The sequence below is a fragment of the Anolis carolinensis genome, unplaced genomic scaffold (genome assembly GCF_035594765.1).
Source record: "Anolis carolinensis isolate JA03-04 unplaced genomic scaffold, rAnoCar3.1.pri scaffold_11, whole genome shotgun sequence".
Lineage (NCBI taxonomy): Eukaryota > Metazoa > Chordata > Lepidosauria > Squamata > Dactyloidae > Anolis > Anolis carolinensis.
The window spans coordinates 4,750,501-4,768,472 of record NW_026943822.1 but is presented as its reverse complement, the minus strand read 5'-3'; the positions used below and the strand labels follow the sequence as shown (position 1 = coordinate 4,768,472).

The 17,972-nt window shown below is 40.1% G+C and overlaps 1 protein-coding gene across 6 annotated transcripts in view; it reads left to right on the top strand.

The window, feature by feature from the left end:
* The window catches only part of ntrk3 (neurotrophic receptor tyrosine kinase 3), a 707,738-nt gene that overhangs the window by 463,436 nt on the left and 226,330 nt on the right, over window positions 1–17,972 (top strand). For all 6 annotated transcript variants that reach the window (XM_062963028.1, XM_062963030.1, XM_062963029.1 and 3 more), the window contains exon 12: window positions 17,163–17,351. In XM_062963028.1, the coding sequence (XP_062819098.1) occupies window positions 17,163–17,351 (189 nt within the window). The remainder of the gene's footprint in view (window positions 1–17,162; window positions 17,352–17,972) is intronic.

Here is a 17,972-nt window from a genome sequence, read left to right as displayed (position 1 = left end):
GTATTGTGTTAGTCGTTCATAGTCCTTTACAAATTGGTGGCAGTCATTATAAATTCTTTACAGGAATCAAAAATGAAAAATCTAGGGGAGATATGGAATCAACTATAGGGAGTATTGGGTGGTATAAAGTTCTACAATTGGAAAGATGGGCAAGGGAAATAAGAAAGAAATGTAAGGGAGATAGAGAACTTACAAAATTTGAGAAGATGATTAATCAAAGGGGGGAAGGGAAGGAAAAGAAAGAACTAAAGGTATAACAAGTGATATTTACAAATTGCTAATAGATAAAGAACAGGAGCAGGATCACCTTAAAGAAATGTGGGAGTTAGATTGCAATAAGGAAGTACACCCTCAAATCTGGAAAGAAATGTGGAATATGCATATATTAAAAAACATGTCTATAAGAATAAAAGAGAATTATTATAATGTTTTTTGGAGATGGTACCTCACACCAATTAGATTAAATCAAATTGATAAGAAATATTCTAAGCAGTGCTGGAGGGGCTGTCAGGAAATCGGTACATATATACATATGTGGTGGTCCTGTAAATATGTTCAAATTTTTTGGGATAATGTTTTTAAAGAAATAAAGGGAATCACCAAAACAGAAATAATAGGAATGCCTGAAATAGCACTGTTGTCATTTATGGACAACATTCAAATATCAAAAGAGTTAAAGGAACTAATCACCAACTTGGTAACAGCAGCAAGATTCTTAATAGCCAAAAAATGGAAAGGAAGGGAGGAGTGCCAATTGGAAGAATGGTATAAGGAGATTTGGGATATTGCGATAAATGATAAATTGACATGTAATATTAACATTAAAAGAGGGTTATTTTAAAAAGATGATTTTGGGAAGATATGGGAAAAATTTATAGAGTTTGTATATGTAGAAGGTAAAGGTGGGGTGGGGTGGGGGAACCTGTAACAGAAACAATGCAATTTTGGAAATAAATATTGTAATTGGCTGGTCTGGGGTGAAGGGGTAGCACTAGGTGAAGGGTAACTAAAGGTAAATAATATGAGTATGTAATATAGTTAGAGAGTGAAAATACCATAGGAGCTATGATATACATAACTCTGTATTGCAAATTTGTTAAAGAATTTATAAGTTTTAAGTACTGAATATGTAAAATTCATTTGTTTCAATAATTTAAATAAAAAAACTGGGGGAAAAAAGAACCATGTTGTGGCCAGAAACCACCACAACATGGAGAGGGAAGAAAGGGGACTGTTATCCCATGTCCCGGTGGCAGGAGGAACAGTTACAACCAGTTGCATTTTGGAACTGGCCCAAGTACCTGAATTTGGACTTTTTGCCACCTTTAAGACGGCCTCACCTCATGTTACCCCAAGCAGGGATGCAAAGCCTAGTCTCCAGAGTCTAATGCTAAAACGATTTCACCATGCCGAAAATTCTTGTGGTTACTTGGAACAGTTTTCACAAGGACACTCTGCCCATCCTTAGTATGTGCAACTTTTTCATACTGTAGGGAAAAGGTTCGCAAGGCTAAAGCGCAAAATGAGCTCAGGCTTGCCAGGGACATAAAAAACAACAAAAAAGGCTTTTTTGCTTACGTTGGTAGAAAAAGGAAGAAAAAGGAGGCGATAGGGCCATTGCAAGGAGAAGATGGGGTGATGGCGACAGGGGACAGGGAAAAGGCAGAACTACTTAATGCCTTCTTTGCCTCGGTCTTCTCAGAAAAAGAAAGCCATCTTCAACCTCAGCAACATGGAATGGACGAAGGATTGGGGGAAATCCAACCCCAAATAGGGAAACAAGTTGTCCAGGAACACCTGGCCGCTCTAAACGAATTCAAGTCCCCAGGGCCAGATCAGCTACATCCAAGAGTACTGAAGGAACTAGCGGAAGTTATTTCAGAACCACTGGCAATCATCTTCGAGAGTTCTTGGAGAACAGGAGAAGTCCCAGCAGATTGGAGGAGGGCGAATGTGGTCCCTATCTTCAAGAAGGGAAAAAAGAACGACCCAAACAATTACCGTCCGGTCAGCCTCACATCAATACCAGGCAAGATTCTGGAAAAGATCATTAAGGAAGTGGTCTGCAAACACTTAGAAACAGATGCAGTCATTGCTAATAGTCAACACGGATTTACCAAAAACAAGTCATGCCAGACTAATCTGATCTCTTTTTTCGATAGAGTTACGAGTTGGGTCGATACAGGGAATGCTGTGGATGTAGCGTACCTGGATTTCAGTAAGGCCTTCGACAAAGTCCCCCACGACCTTCTGGCAAACAAACTAGTAAAATGTGGGCTAGACAAAACTACGGTGAGGTGGATCTGTAATTGGCTAAGCGAACGAACCCAAAGGGTGCTCACCAATGCGTCATCTTCATCATGGAAAGAAGTGACAAGTGGGGTGCCACAAGCAGGGCTCCGTCCTGGGCCCGGTTCTGTTCAACATCTTTATTAACGACTTAGACGAAGGGTTAGAAGGCATGATCATCAAGTTTGCAGACGACATCAAACTGGGAGGGAGAGCCAACACTCCAGAAGACAGGAGCAGAATTCAAAACGATCTTGACAGACTAGAGAGATGGGCCAAAACTAACAAAATGAAGTTCAACAGGGACAAATGCAAGATACTTCACTTCGGCAGAAAAAATGGAAATCAAAGATACAGAATGGGGGACGATGCCTGGCTTGACAGCAGTGTGTGCGAAAAAGACCTTGGAGTCCTCGTGGACAACAAGTTAAACATGAGCCAACAATGTGATGCGGCTGCTAAAAAAGCCAATGGGATTCTGTCCTGCATCAAGAGGGGAATAGCGTCTAGATCCAGGGAAGTCATGCTCCCCTCTATTCTGCCTTGGTCAGACCACACCTGGAATCACACTGTGTCCAATTCTGGGCACCACAGTTGAAGGGAGATGTTGACAAGCTGGAAAGCGTCCAGAGGAGGGCGACTCAAAGGATCAAAGGTCTGGAGAACAAGCCCTATGAGGAGCGGCTTAAAGAGCTGGGCATGTTTAGCCTGCAGAAGAGAAGGCTGAGAGGAGACATGATAGCCATGTACAAATATGTGAAGGGAAGTCATAGGGAAGAGGGAGCAAGCTTGTTTTCTGCTGCCCTGGAGACTAGGACACGGAACAATGGCTTCAAACGACAGGAAAGGAGATTCCACCTGAACATCAGGAAGAACTTCATCACTGTGAGGGCTGTTCGACAGTGGAACTCTCTCCCCGGGGCTGTGGTGGAGGCTCCTTCTTTGGAGGCTTTTAAGCAGAGGCTGGATGGCCATCTGTCGGGGGTGCTTTGAATGCGATTTCCTGCTTCTTAGCAGGGGGTTGGACTAGATGGCCCATGTGGTCTCTTCCAACTCTACTATTCTATGATTCTATGATTCTATGACTGTTCATTCATAGCACTATGTTTCCATTTCGACTGTCATGGCTGCATTTTTTTGGAAACCTGAGATTTGTAGTTTGGGTGGCCTTCGAGCTTTCTGGCTGAGAATCCTAAAACAAGCAAACCTTCCCTGAACTGAAAAATCTCAGAATTGCATAGATAGATGTCTTGGCAGTTAAAGTGGAATCGTCGTGCTATATAATTATATAGTACAAAAGGGCCATTAGTCTTTTTGTCCATTTGAAAAACTGGTGCATTTTTTCAAATGGAAAAAGGTTTGTTATAAGAACAAAAGGGGAAAAATTAAGGACTCATGAGCATCATGCTTTCAAAGTGCCTCTTCCAGAAGGTATTATAACAGAAAAAGTAATGTTTTATTGAGAGAGATGGGTAAGTTGTCTTTTTCCCTAGGAAGGAGGGGCAGAAGAGAACCACGAGAACTGTGCCGCTAGCCAGGTCTCTGCTTTCACATAAGTCAGTGCCGCTTGGCTCCCAGCCCAAGTCTGCCAATAAAAATTAAGAAATTGATTTCCCTTTGTTTGCCTGACAAGATGAAGGCTCTTTTTACGAGATAGTAAATGCAATCCATCTCTGAGCACAGCCAGATTTTTAATTGTATTTGTTGTGCTTTCACTTACTCTGTTTTATGAGTAGTTGCAGTTTCCATCCTCGCTGTCTTGGAAAACTCACCCATGAGGAATGAACAAGAAAGCACTTGAGTTTGGATCAGCAAAAGGTTGGGATATAACAAGGGTTGTGGGCAGAATTAAAAGAAAATTACCTATTTGCATTTTAATCATGTGAAGGCACGCCCGAGCATTTCAGAAAACTATAGTGTTTGGCTTTACTCGGGGGCTATCTATATACAGTAGAGTCTCACTTATCCAACACTCGCTTATCCAAGCCTCTGGATTATCCAAGCCATTTTTTGCAGTCAATGTTTTCAATATATCGTAATATTTTGGTGCTAAATTCATAAAGACAGTAATTACTACATAGCATTACTGCGTACTGAACTACTTTTTCTGTCAAATTTGTTGTCTAACATGATGTTTTGGTGCTTAATTTGTAAAATCATAACCTAATTTGATGTTTAATAGGCTTTTCCTTAATCCCTCCTGACTATCCAAGATATTCGCTTATCCAAGCTTCTGCTGGCCCGTTTAGCTTGGATAAGTGAGACTCTACTGTAATACCAATAATAATAGAGAAAAGTAATAAAGTAATAAAAGTAATTATCCAACATTCTGCCGGCCCGTTTATGTTGGATAAGTGAGACTCTACTGTACCTTCTGTTAAGAAGAAACACTTTAGGCAAAGTGAAAAGATAACCAAAATGAGTTTACTGAAAAGAAGATGAATAAAGGGTTAACTCCACCCGGGAGTACAGTAGAGTCTCACTTATCCAACGTAAACGGGCCGGCAGAATGTTGGATAAGTGAATATGTTGGATAATAAGGAGAGATTAAGGAAAAGCCTATTAAACATCAAATTAGTTTATGATTTTACAAATTAAGCACCAAAACATCATGTTATACAACAAGTTTGACAGAAAAAGCAGTTCAATATGCAGTAATGCTATGTAGTAATTACTGTATTTACGAATTTAGCACCAAAATATCATAATATATTGAAAACATTGACTACAAAAATGCGTTGGATAATCCAGAACGTTGGATAAGCGAGTGTTGGATAAGTGAGACTCTACTGTATTATAAGATAGCTTAGGACAATACATGACAAAAGGAGATTTTGCTGGTTCCAGTCATCTCTCTGGAGTCTTTGAAAGTCCCCTATCTCTAGTGCAAAGTGATGGCTCACAAGTTGGAGCCCAAGGGCTGTCTCAATTTTCCTTCTTTGTGAAGCCTAAGCTGATCAAAGGCTTCCATTGTCTCTGGGACTGGTGGTATAAGAATACTGCTGAATGCAGTGTTTAATGCTAAGGATGCCTGTTTTGGATTGCCTGGGCCTAGGGTTACCATACAATGACCACGCCTCAAGTCTCTGTAGCTCTACTGCAGAAAAAAGGAGCAAAGGAGCTCTATACAGGCAAAGGGAATAGGCCAATTATGGCTGGCCTCTAGCAGGATTTTATGCTCCACCCAAAATGAATACAAAGTGAGGCATCTGCACTATTGGGAAAACCTATAAACAGGGGGAACTAAAGCAAAGGAGAGGAAAAATCAGAGCCAAGACTTCGCAGAACAACTAATAATTAGTCAACAGTATGAAAAAAGTTTAAATACTCATGAAATCTGAAAACATGACTTTTCAAGATACTGATTTTGGTATCATTTAATACAGGGTGAGCAAATGTGGGAGGCGAGAGGAATACTTTAGTTCCTAGGAGAACCTGGATAGCAACACCCCACACCTTAACCTCAATGCTACCCCCCCCCATTCCTAAATGATTCCCAACACCATCTAGATCAGGCATGGGCAAACTTTGTCCCTCCAGGTGTTTTGGACTTCAACTCCCACCATTCCAAACAGCCTCAGGCCCTTTCCTTTTCTCCCTGAGCCGCTAAAGTGTTAGGAATGGTGGGAGTTGAAGTCCAAAACACCCGAAAGGCCGAAGTTTGCCCATGCCTGGTCTAGAAGCTTGGGGAACCTTTAGCCATGTTTTCAGTCTGCCCTGGACCATTTTGAACCAGGAAATGACTTATCCTGGAATTAAAATGGCCTATTGGAAGGCATTGGGGGCAGGGAATTTTAACAAAAATTTAACACACACACCCCACCAGGGCCACAAAAATTGCCCTCCCTTTATTTAATAACTGGAATGTGCCACTTGTTCTCAGAGAGCGAGAATCATTGTTTATTTTCATCTTCTCTTCCATTCTTTATTAGACTAACAGACCAGAACCAAGGTAGCCTCCTAAAATCGTGGAGATCTATATTAAAACTAGCATTTAGGTGTTGAAGGTTTGGACTATGAAATGCAAAGATACAGGATGGGGGACGATGCCTGGCTCGACGTGTGAAAAAGATCTTGGAGTCCTCGTGGGGAGGAAGGGGAACAGGAGGCAGGAATGTGATGTGGCAGCAAAAAAAGCCAATGGGATGTTGACCTGCATCAAAAGGAGTGTAATGCCTAGATTCAGGGAAGTCATGCTGCCCTCTATTCTGCCTTCCACTTTATCTGGAATCACACTGGGTCCAATTCTGGGCAGCGCAATTGAAGGGAGATGTTGACACTAAGCTGGAATGTGTCCAGAGGAGGGAGACTCAAAGGATCAAGGGTCTGGAGAACAAGTCCTATGAAGAGTGGCTGAAAGAGCTGGACATATTTAGCCTGCAGAAGGGAAGGCCAAGATGAGACATGGCGAGAGCCATGGATCAAGATGTGAGGAAGGGGAAGTCATAGGGAGGAGGGAGCAAACTTGTTTTCTGCTGCCCTGGAGACTAGGACGCAATGGAACAATGGCTTCGAACTACAGGAAAGGAGATGCAACCTTACTCACTGTGAAAGAGAGCTGTTCAGCAGTGGAACTCTCTCTCTGTCGCACAGTGTGGTGGAGGCTCCTTCTCTGGGGGCTTTGAAAAAGAGGCTGGATGACCATCTGTCGGGGGTGCTTTGAATGCGATTTTCTTGCTTCTTGGCAGAACGGGGTTGGCAGGATGGCCCATGAGGTCTCTTCCAACTCTATGATTCTATGACTAGGGACGTGTACATCTGTCAACCTTGTTTGTGTTGTGTTTCCCAGAAACCATCAATATTCCTATCATTCCCCCCACTTTTTCAAAATGTACATATTTTTGTACTCATTTTTGCTAAGATACACACATGAACACCATTTGCTATGGACTAAAATGTGAAATATGGATTCTAGATGCTGTGGAATTTTGCTATACAACGAAAAGTTAAGGCAAAGATACTTTAGAGTATTCTCCTCCCCTCCCCCGGTATATGTGTGTGGGGTGTGTGAGTGTGTGAGTGTGCATTGAAGGGGTGCTTTCAACAACATCAACTCTCCAGAGGCCTCCTGCTGTGCTGATCACCTGGATTCACAGTAGGTAGATGTCAGAAACTAAAACAGAGATTGACACTTCCCTGTCAGGTTGCTTGTCAGTTGGGTTGATGGCAGACGTTCTGGCAATATAAAAAAGTCCAGCATAAGATAGCTTGCGTAGCTGCTTATAACACTTCTTTACCACTTGTTGGCTTATTTGGATACAGATGAACCTGAAATGTACCTTGAGAGGAGCTATGGACTTTGTTGATCACCTAATATTGTAATAAATAAATAAATACTGATGATCTGACATTCAAAGGTTAATGTGGGAGTTGGAAGGCGAAAGGTACACATATACAGTAGAGTCTCACTTATCCAACACTCGCTTATCCAACGTTCTGGATTATCCAACGCATTTTTGTAGTCAATGTTTTCAATATATCGTGATATGTTGGTGCTAAATTCAATATACCTATATACTGTATATACTCGAAGATAAGCCGAGTTTTTCAGTCCTTATTTATGAGCTGAAAAAGCCTCCCCAGCTTATAATCGGGTCAAGGTCAAGCCGGGCTGTTCTTTGCAATATATGATATACTAGCTGTGCCCGGCCACGCGTTGCTGTGGCAAAGTGGTGGTGGTATTGGTTAAAAATTGTTGCGTAATTTTTATTTGACTTTATTTGCATTTTTTAATTAATTTTATTGTAAGTTATATTTTTATTTATTATATTTTATTTTCTTGTATTATTTTTAGTTATTTTCTGTTATTATAGTATTTTATTGTATTAATTTTTTAGTGTTTATTATTATTATTTTTTGGGTTGCTAGGAGACCAAGTTGTAGGAGCTTAGCCTTCTAACTGGCAGCAGTTGGATAAAAGCAATTATTCCTCTCTCTCTAATTAGGACTTCATTTTTCTTTTCTTTTTGTTGTATCAACCTAGAGGTGTGGACAGGGCGTAGCCAGAAAAAAAATTCGGGAGGGGTTTTGAAAATTTCGGGGGGGGGGGGGGGTTGAACCCCTAGTACATACCCCTCCTCGCTACAAACCTGTCAATATCTGCTTGAGATAGTGCCTGGAAGGACTCTTAATGTTTTGTATCTCATAGACTTAGCATGTGGATTTGGTTAACCGGTTAAAATTCATGAGTAAACGAGATTTTTTTATAAGTTGAAAAATTTCGGGGGGGGGGTTGAACCCCTAAACCCCCCCCCCCTCGCTACAGGCCTGAGCGTGGATGATGGGTTGTGTTGTCAAATTTCGAGGTTGGGGGGTCTGTAGTTTTGTTGTTTTGTGGGTCGCCGTGATGCCATCACTCTTTTTTATATGATATATTTATCTCTCATCTTACCCTCCCTTATCAGTGTTTACTTTTCCAAAGCCTCCCTTGCTCTTAACCAAGGGAATATTTTGAAAAGAGAAAGAAGCAAGCCCTTGCAAGTCAGGAAGATTAATCTTATAAAAGCATTTCCCCCTGAAATATTTGTTAATCTCTGCTACAGATATATAGGCATTTTCCCCTGCCAGCCTTTGCAATCCCTATGTACCTTTATATTTGCATCTATCTATCTATCTATCTATCTATCTATCTATCTATATACATTAATTTTATATATGAATTTCCCCCTCATATGTTTGCAAGTCTTTGCAAATCCTATAAACATATAGATATCTAGAGATTTCCATGTACCTGTGTATCTGTATCTATGTGTATACATTATTTTATATATGAATTTTCACCCAACATGTTTGCAATTCTTTGCAAATCCTATACAGATATAATTATCTATATAGAGAGAGATGTCTAGATAGATATATATGAATATAGGGCTTGCAAATATTGCAGGGGAAATGCACATATATAGAGAGAGGATTTGCAAACGTTTCAGGGGGAAATGCATATGTGAAATTAGTATATACTGTATAATTATATATCTATATCTAGCTCTGCATTGTTTATGTAAGCATTGAATATTTGCCTGCTACTATGTTGGAAGCTGGCCTGAGTCCCCATAATAATAATAAATAAACTTTATTTTTATATCCCGCCCCATCTCCCCGAAGGGACTTAGGGCGACTCACAACAGGGACAAGCCCAAAACAACAACACAACATAGTTGACAAATATCTCCCATGGGGAGATAGTTATTATTATTATTATTATTATTATTATTATTATTATTATTATTAAGTTATTGTTAAAACCATATTGTTTTGTTGATCCTACTTTTTCGCTTACAGAGCAAGTTTACTGTTTTTCTTTGAAATACGGTAAATATTGAAAAACCCTACTGATGCCTCAATATAATTTCATTGGGATCTATTTTCATTTTGAAATTTACCAGTAGCTGTTGCATTTCCCACCCTCGGCTTATACTCGAGTCAATAAGTTTCTCCACTTTTTTGTGGTAAAATTAGGTGCCTTGGCTTATATTAAGATCGGCTTATACTCGAGTATGTACGGTACTACTAACAAAAGTCTCTCTAGGGTCCAGTTTTCCTTCTCTGAAACTCTGAGTCTATGTGAAAGAAGCAATATATTATATATTTTAAACATATAAATGAAAGCTTTTTTTGAGGTATGATGTGTCCCCGTACGTTTCATTGTTACAATTCGTGCATGTGTCCTCGTTTCTTATTAGGGGTTTGGCTTAGTTTCTGGTATGCGAATAAAACTGAATTACTGTGTCACAAACTGATGCCTGTCTAAAACGTCTGTCACCAACATGAAATGTTTGGAAAGCTTTGATATAACCGCTAGAAAGAAACATTCAAGGATTCAAACTGGTTGCCAAGGCTTTGTGATGGTTGGCGACATCATGAAAAGATCAAGGCAGGCTCCTTAAACACCATGACTATAATAAAACCTGTTTAATCTGAACATACAGGACCCCCGGTGTCACAGCGTGTTAAACTGCTGAGCTGCTGAACTTGTTGACCGAAAGGTCGGCGGTTTGAATCCAAGGAGCGGAATGAGCACCTGCCGTTAGCCTCAGCTTCTGCCAATCTAGCACTCTGAAAATATGCAAATGTGAGTAGATCAATAGGTACCGCTTCTGCAGGAAACTAAGGGCGCTCCATACAGTCATGCTGGCCACATGACCTTGGAGGTGTCTATGGACAACACCGGCTCTTTGGCTTAGAAATGGAGATGAGCACCAACCCCCAGAGTTGGACACGAGTAGACTTAGGTAAAGGTAATAATAATAATAATAATAATAATAATAATAATAATAATAAACCTTTATTTATACCCCGCCACCATCTCCCCAATGGGGACTCGTAAAGGTAAAGGTTACTCCTTGACATGTAGTCTAGTCGTGTCCGACTCTGGGGGTTGGTGCTCATCTCCATTTCTAAGCCAAAGAGCCGGTGTTGTCCATAGACACCTCCAAGTTCATGTGGCCACTGGGACGACTGCATGAAGTGCTGTTTACTTCTGGCCAGAGCAGAACCTATTGATCTACTCACATTTGCATGTTTTCGAAGTGCTAGATTGGCAGAAGCTGGGGCTAACAGCAGGAGCTCAGCCTGCTCCCCGGATTCAAACCGCCGACCTTTTGGTCTGCAGCTCAGCAGTTTAATCTGCTGCGCCATTGTGGTCTCCCACAATGTCAGGGGAAAACCTTTACCTTTTCTTAGTCTGAACACATTTTGTTTCACTGAGAAACCGAAGCCCGATAAGTATCGGCCACCCAGTTTTGTGGCAGAGATCGGTTTCCTTCACGAGTGGTCAGTTCTGAACGTTGACTCTATCTGAAGCTTAGGAAAAAATGACTGAACAAAATTGCAAAGCTGTCAGCTTGAGTTTACAGGAAGAGGAGGGGTCTGGAGCAGTTTAGACTTTTTCCTGGCGAATAAAAACACCTGTCGCATCTGTTGGGAGCCGTGCTAATTACACAGCAACTTTATTATGTCCCGCTTGGAAGAACAAACAATACTTGAAGACGGGAAAAATAAGCGGGCATTTTCTTTCTTCCTTTCTTTTTAAACAATAGATTAATGCGAACGTATGCGCTAGGTGCTCTCAGAGGCACAGGGAAACTCAAATGACTTGAAGCCTCTCCTCTTTTGTTGCTTGTGTTCCATAATAAAGTAATTGAGCAATTAGAAAAAGATTAGGCGACAGAAGAGAGATCTCCCCGTTTCCTTGGTGTAGGCAAACGGCAGGCCTTTTGAATGCTTTTGAAGTGAGAAGGCAGCCGCTCTTCCTCCTCTTGCCTTGACCTTCTGTTCGCCCCCGGCAGCTTCAGCAAACAGAAGAGAAACTTCTCCAGGCGTTTAGACTTTTCTTCTTCTCTCCGTTGTGTGAATAAATTGAGTTTCTTTTATCAGGGCAGCTGAGAAGTATGTCAGCTTTCTTCTTCTTCTTCTTCTTCTTCCATTCAAGCTCAGGGACGCATTTCCAGGCAACCTAGCTTGCCTTGCTGTGTTACCTGCTAGATATGCAGGAAAACATCTTGCCAGGTGTAGCGAAAAGCTAGGGTCAAGCTAGCTGTGATGGTGAGGGGAATGTGTGTTCTTCTGCACATATTTACTCTGTGCAGATACGAAGGTGAGTGTGCTGGTACAGCTGTACCAGAAACTTCAGCTTTATTTTCTTTCTGCAAAAGTTTGCAATCATAGGACAGGCCACCTGTCAATTACCATTAAGTTTGGTTCCGCCCCTTGTTCAGGGCTCTGGGAGGGAAGGAGCCATTTTTAAGTTAGTCTCACTTAGGAAGCTCATCTATAGGACGTAGACCAGATCGTCCCGTAAAAAGCTTCATATTTCAAGAACACCAGGGATATTGACCATCCGAGGATACAGAACAACAGCACAGAAACATCTGCAAGCCTTGGCTGGTAGGTCCACTCGACAACCAGACGCACTTGGGAGTCGGCGTGGGTCCCAGACCAAATAGGCCCAGATAATAGATAGCCTGGGAGAGGTTATAAGAGGGCTTTCACAGTTATTCAAAGCCAATCGCCTGTCCTGTGGGGACAAGACTCCTTGAAGATTTATTATTTGTTCGTCAATAAAGACTTTGTTATTTCTTTAAAGACTTCAAGGCCATATTTTCAGGGAAATTCCTCAACAACCTTTCTTTAGGCACCCTGGCTTCCCGCTGGGCGTAAAGCGTACGTCCTATATAATAGACAATCAGTCACAGGCCCAGTTTGCGACAGAACAGTGAGGGTTTGAATTACTTTTTGTTAGTAAGAGAAGCATCCTGTGCCATTACACCCGGACATCTGTGGTAAATTAAGATGTGCTCATTTCTTTGCCGGGTGAACTGTGAGGGCCTTACTTTGAAACTCAGGAGTCCCAGCAACTAAGGCCTCTCCAAATCGAACATCAAACAATTTTTTTATTTTCTGAAAGTTCTTAACAGGCTTGGCACAAGTTGTTGAGGTTACAAATACAAACAGTCATCTTATAAAACCATGCAGATGTTCCTTTTAGTTTTTCCTTTTAGCTGCTGGGTTAACTTCCTCCAAAGGTGACGAGATCGTGGCATGCTCTTTACCCTAACCCTGAGTTGCTATATCAGAAAGAGCTGGTCTTTCCCTATCTAAACTCAAAATTAGTTTGGAGACGAAGTGGTTAGAATGGCAGAAAAATCCTGGGATACTTTCTGCCTCAGTGCTGAGTTACTATTTTTAGAAAGAGCAGGTCTTTATCTAAACTCAGAACCAGTTTTAAAGGCAAGAGGTTAGTACTTACGATGGCTTGTCTGAGCTGGCCTGGCTTGATCACACAAGCACATATGAGTTCTTTTCTCTTCAGTAAAAAGGCAAAAGACTTCTCAAAATGGAGAACCAGGATCCTCACTTGAGTATAAGCCGAGGGGGCTTTTTTAGGCCTTAAAAAGGGCTGAAAAACTAGGCTTATACTCGAGTATATACAATAATATTTTTTGGATGAAGCAAAGAGCTCGGAGCACGTAGATCTTCAATGTCCTAGTTTCAATCCTGTGTATTCTGCAAAGTAGGTTATGTTGAATTAAGTTTGCCGCCCCCCTTCTCTAAAAGGCTCCTTATCCTTAACAGCTACATGGAGAGTATATACATGACCTCTCCATCCTGGAAATACATCTGCTTATTGATTTTGGTCACTGCAGACTGCTGCATATTCTGTTTGGCTTATTTTTTTAAATAAGAACTTGGCAAACCTTTCATAATCTGTATAAATTGGATAGAAAAATGGTTACATTGAAATGCGAGATGAAGCACAACTGGCAAATATGCCGACCAGCATTTCAGACAATGCAGCTAGACTACAGGAAATTAGTCATAGGATGCAAATTCTGTTGACAATTATCAACATTTGGACCAAATCTTGGTTAGTTCTGTTGACTGAACTAGTGCACAGTCTGATCCAGATGTCCAGGGGTCAACACCATGGCATTGTCTACACTGGCAAAATACAGTAGAGTCTCACTAATCCAAGCTAAATGGGCTGGCAGAAGCTTGGATAAGTGAATATCTTGGATAATAAGGAGGGATTAAGGAAAGGCCTATTAAACATCAAATTAGGTTATGATTTTACAAATTAAGCACCAAAACATCATTTTATACAACAAATTTGACAGAAAAAGTAGTTCACTACGCAGGAATGTTATGTTGTAATTGCTGTATTTACAAATTTAGCACCAAAATATCACAATATATTGAAAACATTGACTACAAAAATGGCTTGGATAATCCAGAAGCTTGGATAAGTGAGGCTTGGATAAATGAGACTCTACTGTATTACATTTAGTATTCTATTCTATTTATTATTACAGTAGAGTCTCACTTATCCAACACTCGCTTATCCAACGTTCTGGATTATCCAACGCATTTTTGTAGTCAATGTTTTCAATATATCGTGATATTTTGGTGCTAAATTCGTAAACACAGTAATTACTACATAGTTTTACTGCATATTGAACTATTTTTTCTGTCAAATTTGTTGTTTAACATGATGTTTTGGTGCTTAATTTGTAAAATCATAACTTAATTTGATGTTTAATAGGCTTTTTCCTAATCTCTCCTTGTTATCCAACATATTCGCTTATCCAATGTTCTGCCGGCCCGTTTATGTTGGATAAGTGATACTCTACTGTACATGTTTTATTTTCCTGTATTTATTATTATTATTGCATGTATTATTTTACTCTATTATTATTAAAAGGATACATAAGCACATTTACATTGAAGAAGATGAGAATAATGATTTAATCAGAGTTAGGCAGTCTTATCTTAAATTAGAGTTTGATGTAAATATTCAAAAACATTTAACCTACTGATGCCTCAATTAATGTATTTTTGGTATCTATTTTTATTTCTGAAATTTACCACCCTTGGCTTATACTTGAGTCAATGATTTCCCAGTTTTTTTGTGGTAAAATTAGATGCCTCGGCTTATATTCGGGTTGGCTTATATTCGAGTATATACGGTAACTCTCTGACTATTTTCATCAAAAGTTTAAGAATTTAGCCAATATTGTAACATCTCATCAAAAATAAAAACAGACAAAATTACCACCCATCCCTAGTTTAAAATAACTGCCTTTGTGACTCAGAGCAATCACATTATAATTTCAACCCTCACAGATGGAAGCAGATAGCTGTGATATTAATGCCAATAACAAAATCCAAATTTAAAATTTACTATGGACAAGCCACTAGTTTTACGTACCCTTGCACCCGCTTAAACCTTACCTTAAGGGAATAATTAATTTTAATTTTAATCTTTTTATTCTGTATTTGCACAACTACCTAGGAGTGGGTTGGTAGGCTAGTAGGCTGGGATGCTTTGTATCTATACATGGTTTTACATGGTTTTACTGTATGTATGGTTAAGTGTGTACGTTTGATATGGCCAAAATTGACTAATCAATAAAGAGTTGTTGTTGTATACATTATAAATTCAAAAGACCAAATGCATGGTCTGGAATGTGTAACACATAAACAAAAACATGGTGTGATAAGCCACTCTTGCGTCATGTAAGAAGTTGTGGAAAATTCATGAATCAGAAAGTCTCATTCCGGGCCAGGCTGTGGCACAGCTGGCTAGTAACCAGCTGCAATAAATCACTACTGACCGAGAGGTCATGAGTTCGAAGCCCGGGTCGGGTTAAGCCCCCGACCATTAAATAGCCCGGCTTGCTGTTGACCTATGCAGCCCCGAAAGACAGTTGCATCTGTCAAGTAGGGAAATTTAGGTACGCTTTATGCGGGAGGCTAACTTAACTAATTTTTTTTTTGAATATTTTTTTATTACATTACTATTAATTTTGTTACAAAAAAAAGAAAAATCTTTACAATTCATATAATTAAGTCTTTTCCTTCCCCCAGTGTTCTACCCGTTGTGCTCCCCATCACCGGAGTCCATTTCTTTATAGTCCAACCAGAACCTCATTTCTTCTGGTGGGGGTTGATTCCCATCTTCTCTCCTTAATGTTTCTTCAATAAATTTCTTCCATATATTTTCAAAGTCATTTTTCTTTCTTAGGCCTTTTTTGACATTTAAATTGCATGTTAATTTATCATTTATTGCTAATTTCCAAATTTCCTTGTACCAATCTTCTATTTTAATTTCCACCTCCCCTTTCCAATTCCTTGCTATTAATAACCTTGCGGCCGTTAGCAACATTGTAATTTAACTAATTTACAACATCATAAAACTGCCAGCAAAACACGAGGAAAGGAATGAGGAAGTACAGCCACTAGTGGACGGTGAAACAACAGCTCCCCCTGTGGCCGGAATCGTGAAGCTGGAAAAAAATGTTAAATGCCTCTGTGTCTGTCTATATATGTCTGTTGGCATTGAATGTTTGCCATATATGTGTTCATTGTAATCCGCCCTGAGTCCCCTTTGGGGTGAGAAGGTGTAAGGATGTTATGAGTTAACAGAAATTATTATCAATATGATTTTATTTGTTTGTTAAAAAAAAGAGAAGGAGTTATATATTAATGAAGGCAGGCCTCGCATAGAAGCCAGCTGGAAACAGTATACAACAGGTTGCCATAGCAACATAGCCTCTCTCTGGAGGAGAAGGGGGCGTGGCTTAATTGGCAGTTAAAGCTTAAACCCTTTTAAAAAAGTTAGTTGCTGTTCGACTTTTGAGGAAGTTAGTGGCTGTTTGAATCAGCTGAAGAGAGGTTACTCTTTGACAGCTTAGAAAAGCTGGGAAATTGAGGCTTGTTCACACAAGCAGACGGCAGCTTATTGTCATTCAGGGAAAGGCTGAGGATATAAGCTGACCGGGAGTTTAGTCAAGAGGGATTTGGTCAATAAAAAAAAAAAGATCAATCCACGGCTTGTTTGTTAAAGTAATAGTTAGATCACTGCTCTTTGAAGAGAAGTTGTTTAAGAAGTATTCATACAAATAAGACTGCACTGTAACTCAAGATCCTGAAACGTCTATATATTGCAACCACAAGCTTATGTACAAATAAACTTGAACTTCGTTGTTGTTCATAAAGATCAGTCTCCTTGCCTCACTCTGCGCCTAAGGGAAAGCCATTACCATTTACCATTTATCATTTACGTTAAAAGACATTACCTCATGTTGGTGGCAGTTACCGTACCTTCTTATATAAGTTACCATATTTACTCATATAAATTCCTCAGTTCTGTTATCCTTCCTTATCCTCCAAATCCTCCTGATATATATACTCCCTCCAGACATATTTTCCTCCATATTTTAAGGCCAGTTCACAGAAGGGTGGAATATAAATACTGTAAATAAATAAATAAATAAAATTCCAGATTGTCCCAAATATGAAATATCCCTGAAGCAGAAGGGCAGCTCTTCAGTAGAGACCTGGTTGTCTTCATCAATTTGCCTCTCTTTTTCTAGGTCCCGTGGCTGTGATCAGCGGGGAAGAAGATTCGGCTAGTCCTCTCCATCATATCAACCATGGTATCACTACGCCTTCATCATTGGACGCTGGTCCAGATACGGTTGTGATAGGCATGACCCGTATTCCTGTCATCGAAAACCCACAGTACTTCCGACAAGGACACAATTGCCACAAACCGGACACGTGTAAGTGTGCATTTTTGTTTGTTTTGTGAACCTGTTTGTGCTAAGACGAAGATAAGAAGGGCAAAGGTGCCAACAGGCAGGAAGATACAAATCAAAGTTTTGAATAAAGAACTGGAGAAGGAGGTCAGGGAGTCTTGTATGATGTAAATATGAGAAGTGTGTCTTATGCACGCTTTGCATCCCGACCAGTTCTTGATATGGCACTGAATTTCTAGAAACCTATTTGTCCTGATTTAACATTGTTAGTTGATTTATTAGAATCATGGGACCGTGTGGATCTAGTCAGTGCCTGCTGCAATGAAAGGACACCAAAATTAGTTAGTTAAATAAATAAAAAAATATGTCGTATCCTCTTGAGCAGGGGTCCCCAAACTAAGGCCCGGGGGCCAGATGTGGCCCACCGAAGCCATTTATCCGGCCCCCACAGCACAACCCTCATTATTATTATTATTATTATTATTATTATTATTATTATTATTATTATTATTATTATTATTTTATTAACATTGAGGCTGGGTGGCCATCTGTCAGGGGTGCTTTGCTTGTGCTTTCGGTGCACAAAGGCAGAAGGGGATTGGACTCAATGGCCCAAAGGGTCTCTTCCAACCCTCTTTTTTATTA